This window comes from Stenella coeruleoalba (genome assembly GCF_951394435.1).
Source record: "Stenella coeruleoalba genome assembly, chromosome: 1".
Classification (NCBI taxonomy): Eukaryota; Metazoa; Chordata; class Mammalia; order Artiodactyla; family Delphinidae; genus Stenella; species Stenella coeruleoalba.
The window spans coordinates 9,868,048-9,887,776 of record NC_137169.1 but is presented as its reverse complement, the minus strand read 5'-3'; the positions used below and the strand labels follow the sequence as shown (position 1 = coordinate 9,887,776).

Here is a 19,729-nt window from a genome sequence, read left to right as displayed (position 1 = left end):
CAGAAAACTATAAGACATTGATGAAAGAAACTAAAGATGATACAAACAGATGGAGAGATATACCATGTTCTTGGATTGGAAGAATCAACATTGTGAAAATGACTCTACTACCCAAAGCAATCTACAGACTTAATGTAATCCCTATGAATCTACCACTGGCATTTTTCACAGAACTAGAACAAAAAATTTCACAATTTGTATGGAAACACAAAAGACCTCGAATAGCCAAAGCAATCTTGAGAAAGAAAAACAGAGCTGGAGGAATCAGGTTCCCTGACTTCAGACTATACTACAAAGCTACAGTAATCAAGATAGTATGGTACTGTCACAAAAACAGAAATATAGATCAATGGAACAGGATAGAAAGCTCAGAGATAAGCCCATGCACATATGGTCACCTTATCTTTGATAAAGGATACTTTATAATTTTTAAGGAACATTTATAACTTTATTATTTATAGAAATCACAGTGTAATTATTTACTCAACTAGCATTTACATAATATAAGATTGATAGGGACAGAGTAAAGGGACAAAGTAGGTAATTAAATAGTTAATCCCACTAGGGGATTAAGTAAAAAAAATATATACGGGGAACCCCTGTAAGTTAATGATCACTTAAGAAAACAGGTTTGCTTGACCACAAAACCAAGCACGCATGCTTAGCAACAAAACCATGTGACGGAAACATGAGCCATGCCCCCAAACAATAAAAAAATGGTGGCCTGAGACCCACATCCTGCCCAGTGAGCTCAGTAAGTTAATGGCCCCTAGGACATGCTCTCTACCCACATGAAAAACAATAATTTATGGAAAGGTGGCATTTCAAAGTGAAAGACCCTCATTGTACTGAGACCTAAAATAATTTTTCCATAGTACCATGACAGTCCAGGCTTGACCTTGTAGGAAAAAGAAAACTCCCCTGTCCAACCTGGAGGAGGAGCTGATGATGGAGGCATGACATCTACTCAGGAATGAAGAAGAAGGTCGTCTTTTCTTCCTCCCCACTTTTCCTTTGATTATTAAACTGTAGCCCACTAAGTTCTCCAGGGCAGCACCCTGTTGCCCACCCACTTATAAGCTTCATAAGCATCCTATTCTAATAAATCACTTCTTATCTATCACTTTGCCTCTCACTGAATTCTTTCTGCATGGAGGACATAATGGACCCGAGCTCTTCAGAGCCCCCCAAAATGCCACATAGCGGTTTCAAGATTTTTTTAAAATACTGAATTATATAGTTCTGCTTGCAAAACTAATTTATATCCTCTGGTCTGGCCTACCAGTAGGTGCCTATAAGTTCTGAGGCTCAGAATGTCTACCTAATAATCACTAGAGATGAATCCAGTCTCTTCTCTGTCCCCCTCTCTGCACTGGCTGCTGAAGCACCCTGGGTGAATCAGGATTCTTTGGTGCCACAGGTATAAGCTGAGTCCCACTTCACACCCTGGATTCTGCTCTCCTTGAGGTTGTCAGGAATAGAGGGTAAACTAGAGGATGAAGATAGTGGGTGTGTCCACCAGGAGGAAAAAACAAGAGAAACACCCTACTGCTGAACTCTTACTACATGTCAGGTCCTATGCCAGGCCACCAACTAACATTGTCTCATCGATTCGTACTGAAATCCTGTAACTTGAGTGTGCTCCATTGTCTCTTCATATTATGAGAAAAATGAGGCCCTTGCCTAAAGTCCTCCCACCCTTATATCCTATTCCTCTCCTGAGCCAATAACACCAGTTTTTTATTTTGTAACGAGGAGTCTTCATTTTGGTGCCTTTGGTTTAGGGCGACTGTGATGGTTAATTTTGAGTCACCTTGGTGAAGGAATGCCCAGATATCTGGTAAAACAATAATTCTGGGTGTGTCTGGGAGGGTGTTTCTGGAAGAGATTAGCATTTTAATCCATAGACTGAGGGAAGAGATCAGCCTTCACCAATGTGGGTGGGCATAATCCTATACTTTGGGGGCCTGAATGGAACAAGAAATCCAATTCTCACCTACTCTCTCTTCTTGCCCATGAACATTGAAGCTTGTGGCTCTAGAGCCTTCATACTCTGAACTTACACCAGGGGTCCTCTGGTTCTCAGGCCTTCAGCCTCAGACTTGGAATAACACTGTCAGTTCCACCATTTTTCAGCCTTAAACTTTGGTCTGAGTTATACCATCAGCTTTGCTGGTTGTCTAGCGTACAGACAGCAGACTGTGGGACTTCTCAGCCTCTGGAACCACATAAGCCCATTCCCATAATAACTCCCTTTAATACATAACTATATATACAGCTGACACTGGAAACATGGGTTTGAACTGCTTGGGTCCACTTACATGAAGATATTTTTCGATAGTAAATATAGCACTAAACCATCTGAAGTTGGTTGAATCCAAGGACATGAAACTGATGATGGAGACAGCAGACTATGAGTTGTATGAGGTACATAACAGGTATTTGATATATATCTTGATATGCTGATGTCAAAACATTCTATGCCAGTTTTCCATAACAGGAAGAGTCAGGAGGTATTAAGGGAATATAGTCAATCTCTAACTGACATGAACTAGTCCCCCCAGATGGTATAATTTTTTTTTTAGAAGATGTTGGGGGTAGGAGTTTATTAATTAATTTATTTATTTTTGCTGTGTTGGGTCTTCGTTTCTGTGCGAGGGTTTTCTCTAGTTGTGGCAAGCAGGGGCCACTCTTCATCGCGGTGTGCGGGCCTCTCATTATCGTGGCCTCTCTGGCTGCGGAGCACAGGCTCCAGACGCGCAGGCTCAGTAGTTGTGGCTCACGGGCCTAGTTGCTCCGCGGCATGTGGGATCCTCCCAGACCAGGACTCGAACCCGTGTCCCCTGCATTAGCAGGTAGATTCTCAACCACTACGCCACCAGGAAAGCCCAAATGGTATAATTTTTAACACACTATAAAAATACTAAAAACATGTTACATGCCTACGTGGTTTTAAATTTTTGCTAAAAGGAATTTGGATGTCTATACTGACCACAACTAGATTAATTCAAGAAGGACCACTACCCACCCATGACAGGTATGGGTTGGTGAGGACCAGAGGCTCAGCTTAGCTGTATAGATACACCTTCCAGAACCATGGGCATTGCCTTGTGTAGTGAAGCTTTTTCCCAGCACATACAAAGACCAGAAACTGAGACTAAAGAACGCACCAGGAGAACCGTGAGGACTGCTCATGTCCAGGATCATGGCCTGAGCCAGCAGTGAGGACCCTGCCAAGAACTCTTCATGCTATTGGCTCATTGGTCACTGAGTATGTTCCCCTTGTTGTGTTTATTAACCCACTGAACAGCCACAGAAATAAGCAATGCAGTAAGAGATGCCCCAGATAGAATAAAGAATTTGCGGGAAGGGTAAGGTTTCAGATTATAGACAACTCAGTGCCTTTTTTTTTTTTTTAACCAGTAACTGAAGATGACTGAGGTATAAACTGCAAAAACAGAATAATACATCATGGGGAGCAGCAGTCGGTTTACACTGGGAGTCTCTTTATTTCTGACCATTTATTTACAGCCATCCACCCAGGGATAACTCCAACATGTGTATCTCAAGCCTGAACTTCCTTCCAGAAATTTAGATGAATATTTCAGACTCTATAAACACATATTCCTGAATGTCCCATCAACTACCTGAGTCAAGATTTCCCCCTGCAATCCTGCACCCTTGCTGGATCACCTTTCCCTTCCCCGTTCACATTGATCAGATGTTGGAAACCATGGGTCAGTTTTCCCTTCAGGATGCAGCTTTGCCTAGATTTCACAGTCCAGGTGCTCAGAAGAAAGTTTTTGATAGAGAACCAGGCAGAATACCAACTAGGCAGGGGTATTGTAGCTGTATACAACAGGCTCGGGATGATAGAATGTGTTTTCTCCACAGTAAGGACAGGGGCTGGAGCTAATCCAGATGGTCCTGGGACGTCCTAAGTCTCTAAGAATCTTCAACAGCCCAGCCTGAAGCTGGACAAGTCTCTCTGGGTGGAAATGTCCCTGAGGGCTGTAACTCTCCCGAGGGGCAGGATACAGCTCTTGACTTAAACTGAGCAGCCCGGAGGTATGTTGCAGCAGCTTCTCCATGATGGCCATGGAGAGGAGGTTCCCACACATGCTGAAGGTCCTGAGCTGAGAACAGTGGCTCAGGGCAGGCAGGATGGCCTCAAGTTGGGGGTCCATGATCCCACACAGACCTAAGTCCAGTTCCTGGAGCGTGGCTGCAACCTTCTCCAGCAGAACTTGGAGGAGCTCAGGACTAAAGTTGGTCAGAGTGACGCCACTCAGATCCAGGCCTTTTAGCTGACTGATGTTCGGGCACTGGGACAGATGGAGCAAGTCTGAATCTGTAAGCCGGCAGTTGGTTATTGAGAGGTTGTCCAAGGGGGTCTTCAGGCAGCTGGAGAGAAACCAATGAATTAGGCCTTGAAAACTGGAGTGGCAGGTGAACTCCAGGTGAGAGAAAAGCCCAAGGTCAAGGTTGTTCTGACCATCAGATAAAGGTCAATACCCAGAATACCCAATCTTATTTTAGCCTGAGTCCTTTCATCTTCCTTGTGTGACTGGGTCAAGTTCACAGAATCTTGAAAGCTCTCTTTCCTCATCTGTCAAGCAGAATAAAATTTACTCTACTTCCTGATGAGGATGAATGAAGATTATGGCGTGGACTAAACCATGCTCAGAGGAGAGTCTTACACAGAGTTTCAATCAAGTGGCACCACTGAATTTTAATATTGGGAGACACGAAGAAAATGCTTTCAACTCAGGTTCCTTCAGTCCACGCTTGGGCCCCTGGCACCTATATCTCAGGCCAAGTGACAGTCCTGGGTGATAAGCATAGAAAACCAACCTGTACAAGTTCCCAAATCATCAACTGTGATTTTCCAGTCTACAGGGGCTCACTTACACCCCTGCATCACCTGCAAATCACCTACCCCCCCTTTTTTTTTTTTGCGGTACGCGGAACTCTCACTGTTGTGGCCTCTCGTGTTGCGGAGCACAGGCTCCGGACGGGCAGGCTCAGCGGCCATGGCTCACGGGTCCAGCCGCTCCACGGCATGTGGGATCTTCCTGGACCGGGGCACGAACCCGTGTCCGCTGCATCGGCAGGCGGACTCTCAACCGCTGCACCACCAGGGAAGCCCACCTACACCTTTTTATAATCCTTTTGGCTCTAGCTCCTTAACCATCCTCTCCAGAATCATGCGTTTCCCATATGTTAATTACCTTATCTGGAGCACAGCACAACTTTTGCTGAAATGAATTTGAGACAGGCTCACTGTGGTCACTAAACGGGTGAGCACAGAGCTTCTCTTTAAAAATGTTCAGGTCAGCTTACATATTTTACTAGGTCATCTGATTAAAGATAGATATCTCTTCTTAAGGCAGAAATCACAAAATCTCCATTGATAGATCTGAATGGTCTAATCTGTACCATGGTGTCCTTTTCCAGAGCCTCTCTGCCAGTTTAGCCCTCTACCTTGATTTGTGTGGTATGTTATACCACACTTCAAGATAGAGCAGCTGGGGCTTCCCTGGTGGCGCAGTGGTTGAGAGTCCGCCTGCCGATGCAGGGGAAGTGGGTTCATGCCCCGGTCCGGGAATATCCCACATGCCGCAGAGCGGCTGGACCGTGAGCCATGGCCGCTGAGGCTGCACGTCCGGAGCCTGTGCTCCACAACGGGAGAGGCCACAACAGTGAGAGGCCCGCGTACCGCAAAACAAACAAAAAAAAAGATAGAGCAGCAAAGGAGACAATGCATTCACATTCTATTGTGTTTATTGTTATTCAGCCAGTGTGGCCACACTTACCTGAGCATTTGGTCCAGGCAGCCTTCAAGAAAGGAGGGAGATTCCATACGGAGATCCCGGAGGTGGTGCAGCCTGAGGAACTGAGAGGTAAATTGGAAAACATGCTGCTGCTGCTGCTCCTCAAAGGCAGACAAGTAGACATGGGAGAGAAGGAGTCTCTGCACGTTACTCATCTGGCCCAGGAGAGGAGCAAACACGGCCAGGGTGGACAGATGCCAGGTGCTATTCACTTGCACCTCCTGGATACAGTCCAGCTGCACCCTACTCAGGACTTCCTTGATGTTTTCTGTGGGCATTGTAATGATCTTCAGCTTCTTACAGCTCAGGTGTATGGAACCTTTTCTCTGCTCCACCCACTGGATAAGGTAGATGAGGAATTCATCCAGGTTACTTTCCTTGAGGTGAAGTTCTACAAACACCTCCAACAGAGCTAACGGCTGCTTTGTTCTTGACCTGTCCTCAGCCACTTGTGCCATCAGTGAGCTTGAGTGCACATGGTAACTGGATCCAGACCACATTCTCCAGAAGTCCTGGCTGGTATTTCTTAAATCCAGCACCCGCAGCCTGCACCTCCTGTGGGGAAACAGCAGATTGGCAGCGATGCCTTAAGAGCCACACATAATGAAACCACAGTCTCAGCATTTAGGCAGCACTCAGACTCCCCACCTGAGCTTTTACTTCTCATCCCTGACATCACCTGCTGCCTTGCCCTCTTCTTCCCTCTCCACCTCACCTTCCTCCATCTTGTTTCCCCTTCCATCCTTCCTGGTTCTCCACTTCTAGTACCTTAAGCATCACTAGAAAGATGTGGGGACATGTTCCTTCAGGTGCCCTTTCATCTTAGGTACTCCTACATTTCTGGAACTCAGCAATGGCCAAGGCCTCTGAGCCTCTTCATTTGGCATCATCAGAAGCCTCTAGTCCATCAGCCGGCCATCCACTCTTATGACACCAGCTGCCTCTGGATGTCTAGGACTCTACCAGGATACCTGGATCAGACTCACCTGGGGCGATCCTGCTGGGCAACTAGGACATCAATACCGTCCAACACTGCTTGTAAGGTCCCCCGGTGAGGCGTCTGCATCAGACCCCCCAGAGGCAGGCGGACAAAGGGCCAGGCTTGCACCATGGCCTTCAGGGCCTCACTGTGTCTCCCATAGAAGGCCAAAATGAACAGTGGTGGGAAGAGCTCGGTGGGCAGATACTCCAAAATGGAGATGACCGAGGTCTCATCCCTCAGCAGACCCATTGCTGCTAGGTCCAGGAGTCTGGGTGGGTTCCAGACACTCATGCTGACTCTGCTCCAAAAGGAATCCTGTGAATATTTGCAGGGAATAAGTCATCCTTCTCAAGCCAAGCATGAGCAGACCTTCATGTGTCTCCTTACCCTTCAGAGGAACCAATTCAGGGCCAAGGTCACTGCTCCAGCAGCAGTGGAAGAGCCTCTGTTTATCCGAATTCCACCCTGGGCTCTGTTGACACAAAGTCATAGCTCTGCCCGTTCTGGCACCATAAGAAGAGTCTCACAAGTACCATGGAGATGGAAATATCAACCAGTAGCCTATCCATTTCCATCCATTTCTTTGCTTATTTATGTCCTGCTGGGAGGTGGGAATCATGAGCCTGAAAGCTGACCCCAATCTTTTTTGGGGGCAAACTCTCAGACCATCACTTAATGTCCTAAGACTATGGGAATAGGAGAGCTCTGTGGACCAACACAGCCTCCATCTTCAGTTCCCACAGTTAACTTGGTTGGGAAAGATTAAGGAGATGCCCTTAATATGAGTGTCATTTGTGCACAAACGAAATATTTTAAATGTCAAGAAATAAAATTCCAAATAGATAGATGTTTGTCATTCAAAAGTAAATCTTGTTGGTTAAGATATTTTAAAATGATATACATCAAAGTGCAGATCAAAATGTCTGGTATTAAGGCAAAGCTACACTTAGAGGCAAAACAAAAACCTTTAATCCATTCATTGAAAAGGAAGAAAAAGGAAAATCTCCCTGCCATCCCTAGCTGCATGTCATCATTCAAGACCAGATTACCATAGATGAGATTTGGGTGTCCTTAACTGAGATTGATAACTTACCAGCTCTGATGTGATTGGCAGGGTATTCAGACCTCAGTTCTGTTGGAGAGCCCAGGCAGTGACACCAGAGCAAGAAAATTCTGCATCTCTTCTTTGGTACCTGAGGCTTTTGTAGAACTTTCTAATCACATCATCCCCCTTTTCAACTACTATCTTCCAATCAGAAAGGTATACATAATTAGATTCTAGACTGTCCATCAGGTTAATCCTGATTGGACCTTTGTCTTTCTTCAGATGAGTTGACTGAATCAGATATTCATTCAAGAAAGAGAAAGAATGGGGGGTGGGGGTGGCAAGAGAGTCAAGGAATCATTCCTGATTCACTCCACAAACACTGAGTTTTACTAATATGGACAGTTGTAGCTCTGGGTGTGAGACAGGAAGGGTTTAATCTCTTCCTGAATGAGAATAATAATACCAAAAGCATTATTGTTGGGGGATCTTCAGCCAGATCAAAGTAATCAAAATGTCCCAGAATTTTTAAAACTTTCTAAAAACAGTGGTTTCTTTCCCCACAAAGCCCCAACATAAAGAAGTCCTAAGGAGGAGATATGTGGATATATGTATATGTATAGCTGATTCACTTTGTTATAAAGCAGAAACTAACACACAATTTTAAAGCAATTATACTCCAATAAAAAGGTTAAAAAAAAAGTCCTTGTGTCAACTTGCCATTTAAGTGTTATGTGGGTAACATAGCAGATCATGAACTGATTCAAAGAGCAACAGAAATGCAACTGGGGATGTGTTGGTCCTCCAGGCTTAAGTCATGGCTTCTCTGATGGTGGTCAGGTAATAATCACAATGAGAAGTAAGGGTGGGGGCTGAGGAGTACGCAGCTGAGTATACATTAAGTGACCCTGTGAATGACCCAAACAGTGTAAAATATGTTTGTTTTCTTCCCTATTCGTCAGGCTTGAGATTAAAATTTTTGCTCTGGATGGAGTCTAGAAATTTACAGGGAGTAACTAAGAGAAGACAATGTTATCTTTGAGCTCCTTACTTCCCGGAAAGATGGGCTCAGCTCAGCAAATTGCCTTAAAAACACTAAATCTGAGAATGTGAGTGGAGAGTGAGGCACCCAGCCCTGGGAATTTGGACATTTCCAAGTCTAAGAGCCACTGAGGGTGGCGCTGTGGGCTCTTTGGGAACTTGGAGCCAGGGAAAAAGTAAACATGGGTCAGTTGCAAATAACCCTGTCCTCATCATGGCAGCAGCTACCAGGAAGTATTTTCTTCTAGGTTCTTCCCAAAGAGGATGATTCCCAGATGGCAATTAGCCCCAGCCATTTTCCAGGGACTTTGGGAACCAAACCATAATCCCATTGGCCCCTTTCCAAGTATATTTTGAGGAATTTTTTTTTTTTTTTTTTTTTTTTTTTTGCGGTACGCGGGTCTCTCACTGCTGTGGCCTCTCCCGTCGTAGAGCACAGGCTCCGGACGCGCAGGCTCAGCGGCCATGGCTCACGGGCCCAGCCGCTCCGCGGCATGTGGGATCTTCCCGGACCGGGGCACGAACCCGTGTCCCCTGCATCGGCAGGCGGACTCTCAACCACTGCGCCACCAGGGAAGCCCCAAGTATATTTTGATAATTCCTGTTTCCTCAAGCTTAGCTAAGTTCAACACAGGTTCTGACTGAGGCAATGCCATTAAGCACAGAAATAAAATTCTGGTTTTCTCCTCATATTTAGCACTGTTCACAAATTTCAACCCATTTCCCTCACAGAATTCAGAAGCTATATTTGGTGTTTAAGTGTCTGTCACTTTCAGGGATGACTCCCACACTGGGCTGCATCACAGGGAGATTCTTTTAAAATTTCAAGACACAAAGCAAGTGAGAACCTTCCTCAACCCCAAAGAATTCTCCATGCCTCTCTTTCCCCCATTCAACGTGATGCCCAAACATTTCTTATATACCACTGGCCACGAAGGCTGGGATTCTTTGAAGGGTGTTCTCCATCTTGGTATCTGTTGGAAAGATTCCATTCGCTACATTTCTATCCTGGGTATAAATGGTCTTTGCATAAAAATGTGGTAAGCTGGGGCTTCCCTGGTGGCGCAGTGGTTGAGAGTCCGCCTGCCGATGCAGGGGACACAGGTTCGTGCCCCGGTCCGGGAAGATCCCACATGCCGCGGAGCAGCTGGGCTCCTGAGCCATGGCCGCTGAGCCTGCGCGTCCGGAGCCTGTGCTCCGCAGCGGGAGACGCCACAGCAGTGAGAGGCCCGTGTACCGTAAAAAAAAAAAAAAAAAAAAATGAGGTAAGCTGGATTGTACTCAACAGACATTTTAACTCCCAGCCTTTCAATTGTCTTTATTAATGAGGTGCTGTAGAATGAGATTAGTAACAATGATAATCATAAACATCTCTGTTGAACACTCACAAGGTGGGCACTTTTCATTCACTTCTTCAGATAACCTTCACAGAAAATGTAAATGTCACTGCCCTTTTCCCTATTTTTAGGCTGGTGAACCCGGTTCTGGGCCAGGGAGAAGAAACTGCCTACTTCCAGGCAGTGAGCAATTGGTAGGTTCCCTCAGGTGAGAGGCTCAGAAGGACCCCCCACCACCACCACTGAGTTGTCAGACATCCTAAATGTTGGAAAGGACTGACTAACAGACTTCACATGAAGGTCAGTGCAAATGGGGAAATCCACAAGGACAGACAGTGCATCAGTGGTTCAGGACCTGAGAGGTTTGTGAGAAGATGGGGCATTACTCTCAGTGGGTACAGAGTTTCATATGAGTGTGATGAAAGTGTTCTCAGATGGTGGTGACGTATCTGCACTTCTGTGAATACGCTCAGAAGCACTGAACTGTGTGCTTGAATTGGATGGATCGCATGATATGTAAATTTTATCCCAATAAAACTATTATATTTTTTAAAATGTGACACTTCACGCTATGTTTTTTTTTTTAATTTTGGAAAACATAACTACTTTTGGTAAAAATGTATTATTTATATTCGCCTGTAATGGGTTAGGAGTTGTTATGCATAACTGAATTAATAAATGAGTTTTTAACATTCTCCCACTTTAATTAATATTGCAAATGTTGTAGTTATAACCCACATACACAAAAGCTCTTTGGGATCCTCAATACGTTTTAAGAAAATAAAGGAGTCATGAGATCAACAATTTGAGAACTGCAGAGCTAGGAAAAAGTTTAGCAGAAATGAAAGCAGTGGTTTTTCCCTACCAGTGAGAAAGTTAGGTGACCCTTCTTTCCATGTTTGACTGTTATATAATCCTGCACACACCACCCAAGCACACCTGGTATGGTCTGAGTGGTGAGGGTGAGCACAGGGTGACACAGCCACACTCCCTCTGCTCCTTCTCAGTTGCCTGTCTTAGTTTATACAGTTAAACCAATCAAAAGTGCTAATATTTGTTACTGTCTTCTTCATGGTAAAACCCTTGTCTCTCTCATTTCTTTTTTCTCTCTTCCTTTTGCCATAATTTCCCAGAATAATATTTCTCCAGTTTTATTGAAATATAATTGACATATAACATTGTATTTGTTTTATGTGTACAAATGAATGATCTGATATATGTATATATTGCAAAAAGATTATCACAATAAATTTACTTAACATCCATCATGTCACATCGTTACAAATTTTTTTCTTGTGGTGAGAACATTTAAGATCTACTCTCTTAGCAGTGTTCAAATGCAAGATATAGTATTGTTAACTTTTCTCACCATGCTGTACATTACATCCTCATGACTTATTATTTTATAACTAGAAGAGTATACATTTGGACCACCTTTATTCATTTCCCCTAACCCTAATCCTAACTATATATGCCACAAAAGAAGCCATTATGTATATATTCACATTTTGTCCATTATCCTTGATGGAAACCTAGTTAGTTTCCATATCTTGGCTATTGTAAATAATGCCGCAACAAACATGGGGGGTGCAGATATCTTTTTGAGAGAGCGATTCCATTCCCTTTACATTTATATACCCAGAAGTGGAATTGCTTGACAATTTGGTAATTCTATATTTAATTTTTTGAGGAACCACCATACCGTTTTCCACATTGGCTGCATTGTTATGTTCCCAACAAGAATGCAAAGGCTTGTTTTCTCCACATCCCCCCCAATACTTGTTATCTCTTGGTTTTGTTTGTTCTGTTTTTTGATATCAACCATTCTGAAAGGTGTGAGGTGATATCTCACTGAGGTTTACGTTTGCATTTCCCTGATTAGTGCTGTTGAGCTCCCTTTCATGTACCTGTTGGCCATCTGTATGTCTTCTTTGCCAGCATAATATTTAGTATGAATTCTGATGTCAGAAACATGCACTTACCTTCAGTTAGGCAGAATATAGAGAAATTAGGGATGCAGGTAAACCTGAAGTGTTTTTTGTAGGTCAGTTCAAACCTGGGGTCTGGGATGGGGAGTGGTTTCCCCAGGAAGCTTCTCATCTGTGGGACCCAATAGAATAAGTTCCATCACATAGTTCTGACCCAGGCCCGACAACCAGCCCAGTGGGGCCTGAATGGGTCATCTGGGCTGCCCTTTCGTCATTGTGCTTTACCCTTGGAACACACAGTGCCTCTTGAAGTACCGCCAAAAAAACGAAGTCAACAAAAGTGATAGGGGTCTTGGAAAGGAAATGAGGTTCCCTGAACTTATGAGTAGAAGCCCAAGTCCTCATCTCTATGATTGGAATTTCCACCCCAGCACCCATGGTTCTTACTGTGTTCAGTCACAGAGGCCGCTTCAGATCTCTTTCCACCCATGTTTTCAGGACATAATACTTCAGGCCTAGGAAAAGTGGACACGTGTGGTGGGCTGAGATGCTGCAACATGGTCCTTAGAGCTGAGGGACCTCCAAATCCCATCTCTCATTCCTGTTAGTGTCACTGACACCCTGTGTATTATTCTGATGTCACCTCTCTTTTCAGGAACCCCTCATACCTGACCTCTGCCCATGGAAGAGATGAGCCTGCAGGAAGAGGTGACTCAGAGTCCAGGACCAAAGATGTCATTGAGAACTGACCCAGACACAGCCCAGCATCCTCTGTTGCACATACTGGATGACAGTCTGATGGGAATTCCTACAGTAGATTTTTAGGCCTGAAGGCAGCTGCTCTCATTTCCAGCTCCGTTTCCATAACCCAGCCAGCAGGTGTATCTCAGAGGGGACTCAACTAGATTTTCTCTCTTGGTAACACCCTTGGTTTCTATGCTTTTGTTTGTGGATAAAGAATGTCACCTACCATTTCAGAAAACTGTTGCAGCCAAAAAGCCATCAGCCACTGAAGCAGCCCCAGACAGTGCCCCCTGAGGGGAATTCAGGATGGAGAAAACAGGATACTGGTCCTAAATACTTAAGATGCATATCAAAGGAATGGCTTCAATAAGCCCAGACTCTTACATCTTCTCATACATAGAAAAGCCGTAGGATCACTAACTTGAGATGTCTGGTTTTTATGACTAGCAGTAAACTTTTGGTATTTGACTACATTTTTTTTTTTGAGCAAGAACTCCTATATATCCTTGTTCATTCCTTACCTCTGGATCAGTTCCTCAGAGCTATCTGAAAAGTTGTTTCCCTGGGCTATAAGTAAGGGCACTGAATAAAACATAATTCTCAACTTTTAGTTTCTGCACTTTTTTTTTTTTTTTTTTTTTGCGGTGCACAGGCCTCTCACTGTTGTGGCCTCTCCCGTTGCGGAGCACAGGCTCTGGACGCACAGGCTCAGCGGGCATGGCTCACGGGCCCAACCGCTCCGTGGCATGTGGCATCCTCCCGGACCGGGGCACAAACCCATGTCCCCTGCATCGGCAGGCGGACTCTCAACCACTGCGCCACCAGGGAAGCCCTGCACTTTTTTAAGGCAATAGTTTTGGTGACCATGAAAGGAATGAGAGTTGACTTCTTTCACCTGAACTCTGCAAAAACACAGATCCTTGGTACCAGCAGAGGCCACTTGTGCCTGTCCCCCTCCTCGGCATGTCCAGACTCTTTTGGGTTATTCTCTCCTGGTTCTTGGATCTCCTGATTATTGGTTGATGATCCTGAGTTTTAGTTGGTGGTATATAACGGTATCTGGCCTGGTTGAAAGATACTGGGGAGTGGCCCCAGGTAAAAGATACTGAAGGAGGTGGTTTGAAAGACACTGGGATTTGCTCAGTTGAAAGACATTTAGCAATCTCGGCTGAGCAGTTATGTAGGAGGCTAACCTGATATTTTTCCTCAGTGCGGCTGCCTTAATAGAATTCTTCAGGATAAAAGTAAAAATATTACATGAGAGTTTTGCACTGAAGAGGGAATAGACTCCTCCCCTCCATTACAGCTTCCCCAAGCAACTGAGAAATTTATGGAGTGGTGGAGGCAGAGTCCTCATATCATGCAGTGGTCCCATAGGGAAAACCACTCATTAATTAAAAGACTTGCTTGTCCAGGGATTATATATAAGAATTGGCCATTCAGTGATTTGAGCACCCACAGCAGTTTTAGATGGCCAGAGGGAGAAACTGAGACCCATTAGAGACCTGAATCCACTCTACAGTGACTCCTAGAATACGTGAGCTCGCAAGCAGCACATTGGCCCATCACACAATATCATTAGTAATTTTATCCCCAACAAAGTCAGCTATAAAATGGGAAAGAGTGTCTCCCAAACAGAGAAAGAAGGAGTGTTTTAGAAAGCCGACCTTCAGCTAATGCCCCAGCCTGATTCACTTACTATACGTACGGAGCTTATACTTGCAAGTAACTTCTTAATTGGAGAAATTATACTAAAAGAGATTTCACTCTAAAATGGCCATTAATTGCTAAAGAGGTCTAAGTTTACCTGGTTTTGTCTCCTTATGACATAAGATTTAATGATGTTTGGGTTTATTAGACAAAAGTCTTCTACCACATTGAGGAAAGAAGTTCTACTGTGAGTTCTAGAGGTTATGGGATGGATACCTACATTTGCCAATCAGAAATGGGGGTATGTTCACAATTGCTTGCTTCTTGGTTTTTGCTAGAGATTAAGGTTTTCTAAGTGTTGAGAATTCCAATTGAAATATGTAATTAAGCTACTAGAAATTTTCAGTATGCAAAGAAAGTAGGATGTGTGTTTTCAGAAAAAAAATAAGGCATGGGGAATAGAAATGCATTTAGCTACGGGAAAAGAAAGTGATTTTGTGCTAAAGCTGGTTGTTTCTGGATGGGAAAGAAAATAAGGGATAGACTAATATAAATAAAGAAAGCTATGAAAATTTTGTGAAAAGAGATCCCCGAGAAGAGAGTTTTGTACAAAGTCAGGCTGTAACTGGATTGAATTTAATTAGGTAAATAAACTTTGTTATTGAGGATGGGCTGCTGCAGGTCTGTATTTTATTTTTCCCTCTCTGTAAGAGAACAAAGTTTTCTTGGAAAGTTGAACTACTTTTGATAACAGATTGTGACTTTCTTTGCCTTCTAATGATCTGTCTTTGCCTTTAAAATCTTCTATTGTCACTTTGGTTGAATGAATAAATATTGTCTCACATTTACCTATGACTCTATTTGATCATGTGTTTTAAACCTTTTGGTGCTTTTAACAAACTCCCCCAAGCCAAATTCTAAATAAAATTCTTTTGACATCCAGCTAACTTTGGGCTGTTTCCAAAGGCTCCCAAAGCACCCCACAGAGAGCTATTAAACTAATTAAGTTTATCTGGTGTGTTAAATTACATGGAAACATTGTCAAATAAGTGGTGATAAAAAACTTCTTAGGTTACATTGTGTGGGTAAATGTCGTTAATATAGATATGCCAAAATTTATATGGAATCCCTAAAAATCTGATATGTCTTGGTACAATGTTATCAGTCATAACTCTAGTCCTTATCTATATACAAAATTTTGTATGTCACAGAAAAAAACAAGTTTCTTCTCAATTGCATTGTAATCAGATCTTTAACCATGCCATCTGAATTCTTATGTTGTTTATAGATAATCATTGTTTTACTCCAATACTGCTACAAAATGAAGACCTTGAAGAAGATCCAGAGGTGAAGGGTCAGGATCAAGATGGTGGAGGGGTAGGAAGCAGAGTTCACCTCCCTCCACAGAAACACTGAAAATGCATCTACAAGTGGAACTATTCACACAGAACAGCTACTGACTGCCAAGATCTCAGATGTCCAAAAAGACAAGAAAACCTCCAGGTAACGAGGTAGAATAAAAGGAAAAAGAAAAAGAAGGAAACAGGATGGGGCCTGCACCCCAGGGAGGGAGCTCTGGAGGAGGAAAGCTTCCTGCAACTTGGGAAGTCTCATAACTAGAAGAGAGATTAGACTGGATGGAGGGGTAGTTTTGGAGCCTAAGAGGGGAGAGCAGCAACCGGTTTGTGGCAAGCAAAATGGAGAGTAACCTACACAGAGGGTCAGGCCCACCACCTTGTGCTCCCCAACCTGAGATACTCTTCTGTCAGCTGGGGGGCAGGGGTGTGCTAAAGCTTAGACTCTGAAGCTCAATCCCAGGGAGAGGACCAGGGTTAGGTGCAGAAACAACCTGAAGAGGTTGGGCTGTGGCAACTGAAGTTGTACTAGGAAGAAGCCTGGGCTCACCAGAGAGGTAAGGCACCATTATTGGGAGGCGCACGAGGAGAGGGGTGGGACCACCATAAGAAATTCTTTCCCTGTGAGCACTCCCAGGCAACAGGGCACCACTTACAGGAGATCCAGGGGCAGTCGCCAGTCACTGTCACCACCTTGGGCTCCAGAAGTGGGCACTGGCGGCCTCTTCCGGACCCATAGGCAGACACCAGACCCCGCCCCTGCTGTCCCAGAAGGGCACAGACAGCTTTCCCCACTAGGAATTGTGCCAGCAGACCACAGGACCTGCCCCTGGTGACCCAGAAGGATGTGGACAGATCCAGCAGCTAGGAATTCCACTAGTGGGCCCCAGGACCCACCTATGCTGTCCTGGGGAGGGGCTGAGAGCTTCTGCAACTAGGAAATCCATCAGTGTGTGCCAGAACCCACCCTGCTGTCCCAGGAGTGTGCAGATAATTCTCCCCACTATTAAATCTGCTAGTGAACTGTGTGGTGAACTGTGGGTGCTGTGAACTGCTAGTGAACTGTGGGTGCTGTGAACTGCCCCACTGTCCTGGGAGCATGTGGAAATTTTCGCTACTAGGAAATCCACCAGTGGGTGCTGGGACCTGCCCTGTTGTCCTGGGAGGGCACAGAAATATCTTGCTATTAGGAAATCTGGCAGTGGGTGCCAGAACCCACCCTGCAGTCCTGGGAGGAGGTGGATATCTTCCACGACTAGTAAGTCTGTCACTGGCGACCAGAACCCACCCTGCTGTCCTAGGAGCATGCAGATAGCTCTCACTACTAAGAAATCTGCCAGTGGATGCTGGGACCTGCCCTGCAGTCCCAGGAGGGCATGGATAACTCCCTAGTAGGAAATCCATAAGCGGGTGCCAAGATCTGCCCTGCTGTCCAGGAGGGTGCAAATAGCTCCTCCCACTAGGAAATCTGCCCAGAGGAGAGGCTGAAACTGCAGCTGAGCCCCAGGGGCTGCGTGACTAAAGAAGAAGAGCTGAAATCTCTTCTCATGGCTGCACAAATTGCAGAATTACACCTCTGCTCATGGCTTCTTAAATCTAGCACCTGCAAAACATCTGAAAGAACAAGTGCTCTTGCAGCTGGGATGGGTCTGGCTTTAGCAGCTATGGGCTCTGTGTGTACATATACATGGGGGTTGGGACACACCAGAGTCCAAGCTGCCTCCATAGCTCCCACAGTGGGTCCAGGTGCATGACTACTGCAGTCCTGGGAACTGACTTCGGTGAATCTGTGCTGGTGGTAAGGAGAAAACACTGCCTGAGGCTCACCAGAGCCAATTGCCAGCATACCCACAGCTAAGGCCGGACTGAGAGCAGTGCCAATAAGAGTATACTTTGTGAGCCTGAACAATGGGTGAAAGGGGACACAACAGAGCACATTCACAGGTGAACAACTCCAGAGAAGGAATACTCATTGGCTTCTCTCCCAGTGGGAGTGCTCCAATCCTGCCTACCTCACACCACAGATCAGAATTACAGCTAAGAAACAGATCTGGGGACCCCTACCCCAACAAATAGGGAGCAGACCCTGACCCTGACAGGGTGGTGACAACCAAAGAGCAAAGGGGAGGCCCTGCTCAATATCTAGGGCAGACTCTGATCACCACAACACAAATCAAACTCCCTATCAAGGGGATAACAGTACAAGCCTCTGGATCAAGCTCAACCACCAGGGCGCAGACACCAGAAGCAGGAAGAAATATGATGCTGCAGTCGGTGGAAAGGAGACCACAAACACAGTAAGCCTGACAAAATGAGACAACAAAGAAATATATTGCAGAGGAAGGAGCAAGATAAAAACCTACAAGAACAACTAAATTAAGGAGATAAGCAATGTATCTGAAAAATAATTCAGAGTAATGATAGTAAAGATGATCCAAGATCTCAGAAATAGAATGGAGGCACGGATTAAGAAGAAGCAAGAAAAGTTTAACAAAGACCTAGAAGAGCTAAAGAACAAACAGAGATGAACAAGACAATAACTGAAATGAAAAATACACTAGAAGGAATCAATAGCAGAATAGCTGAGGCAGAAGAAGGGATAGGGGACCTGGAAGACAGAATGGTGGAAATCTCTGCCACAGAACAGAATAAAGAAAAAAGAACAAAAAAAAAGAATGAGGACAGTCTCAGCACCAACAGTCAAAGTATAGGGGCCCCAGAAGAAGAAGAAAAAGAGAAAGAAAAAGGGTCTGAGAAAATATTTGAAGAGATTATACTTGAAAACTTCTCTAACATGGGGAAGGAAGTCCAGGAAGTGCAGAGAGTCCCATACAGGATAAACCCAGGGAGGAACACACTGAGATAGATATAAATCATACTAACAAAAATTAAATACAAAGAAAAAAATATTAAAAGCAAAAAGGGAAAAGCAATAACTAAAATACAAGAGAATCCCCATAAGGTTATCAGCTGATTTTTCAGCAAAAACTCTGCAGGTCACAAGGGAGTGGCATGATATATTTAAAGTGATGAAAGGGGAAAACCTACAACCAAGAGTACTCTATCCAGCAAGGATCTCATTCAGATTCAATCAAGAAATCAAAAGCTTTTCAGACAAGCAAAAGCTAAGAGAATTCAGCACCACGAAACCAGCTTTACAACAAATGTTAAAGGAAGTACCCTAGTTAAGAAACACAGGAGAATAGAACAAAAGAGGAAGGGAAGAAAAAAGAGCTATAAGAACAAGCCCAAAACAATTAAGAAAATATCTTTAGGAGCATGCATATTAATAGTTACCTTAAATGTAAATGGATTAAATGTTCCAACCAAAAGACATAGACTGACTAAATGGATACAAAAACAAGACCCGTATATATGCTGTCTATAAGATACCCACTTCAGACCTAGGGACACATACAAACTGAAAGTGAGGGGATAGAAATAAATATTCCATGCAAATGGAAATAAAAAAAAACCAAAACCAAAAAACTGGAGTAGCAATACTCATATCAAAAAAAAAATAGACTTTAAAGTAAAGACTGTTACAAAACACAAGGACACTACATAATGATCAAGGGATCACTCCAAGAAGAATATATAACAATTGTAAATATTGCTGCACCCAATAAAGGAGCACCACAATACATAAGGAGCACCACAATACATAAGGCAAATGCTAACAGCCACAAAAGGGGAAATCAACAGTAACACAATAATAGTGGGGGACTTTAACACCCCATTTACACCAATGGACAGATCATCCAGACAGAAAATTAATAAGGAAATATAAGCTTTTAATGACTCATTAGACCA

The 19,729-nt window shown here is 44.1% G+C and overlaps 1 protein-coding gene across 1 annotated transcript in view; it reads right to left on the bottom strand.

Annotated features, from left to right (window-relative positions):
- Positions 1 to 3,830: 3,830 nt before the first annotated feature.
- The window catches only part of LOC307198677 (PRAME family member 15-like), a gene marked incomplete at both ends in the record, with an annotated part of 34,161 nt that continues 18,262 nt past the window's right edge, over positions 3,831 to 19,729 (bottom strand). Inside the window, 3 exons of the mRNA XM_079945774.1 lie at positions 3,831 to 4,404; positions 5,817 to 6,389; positions 6,821 to 7,084. Coding sequence (XP_079801900.1) covers positions 3,831 to 4,404; positions 5,817 to 6,389; positions 6,821 to 7,084 — 1,411 coding nt within the window. The remainder of the gene's footprint in view (positions 4,405 to 5,816; positions 6,390 to 6,820; positions 7,085 to 19,729) is intronic.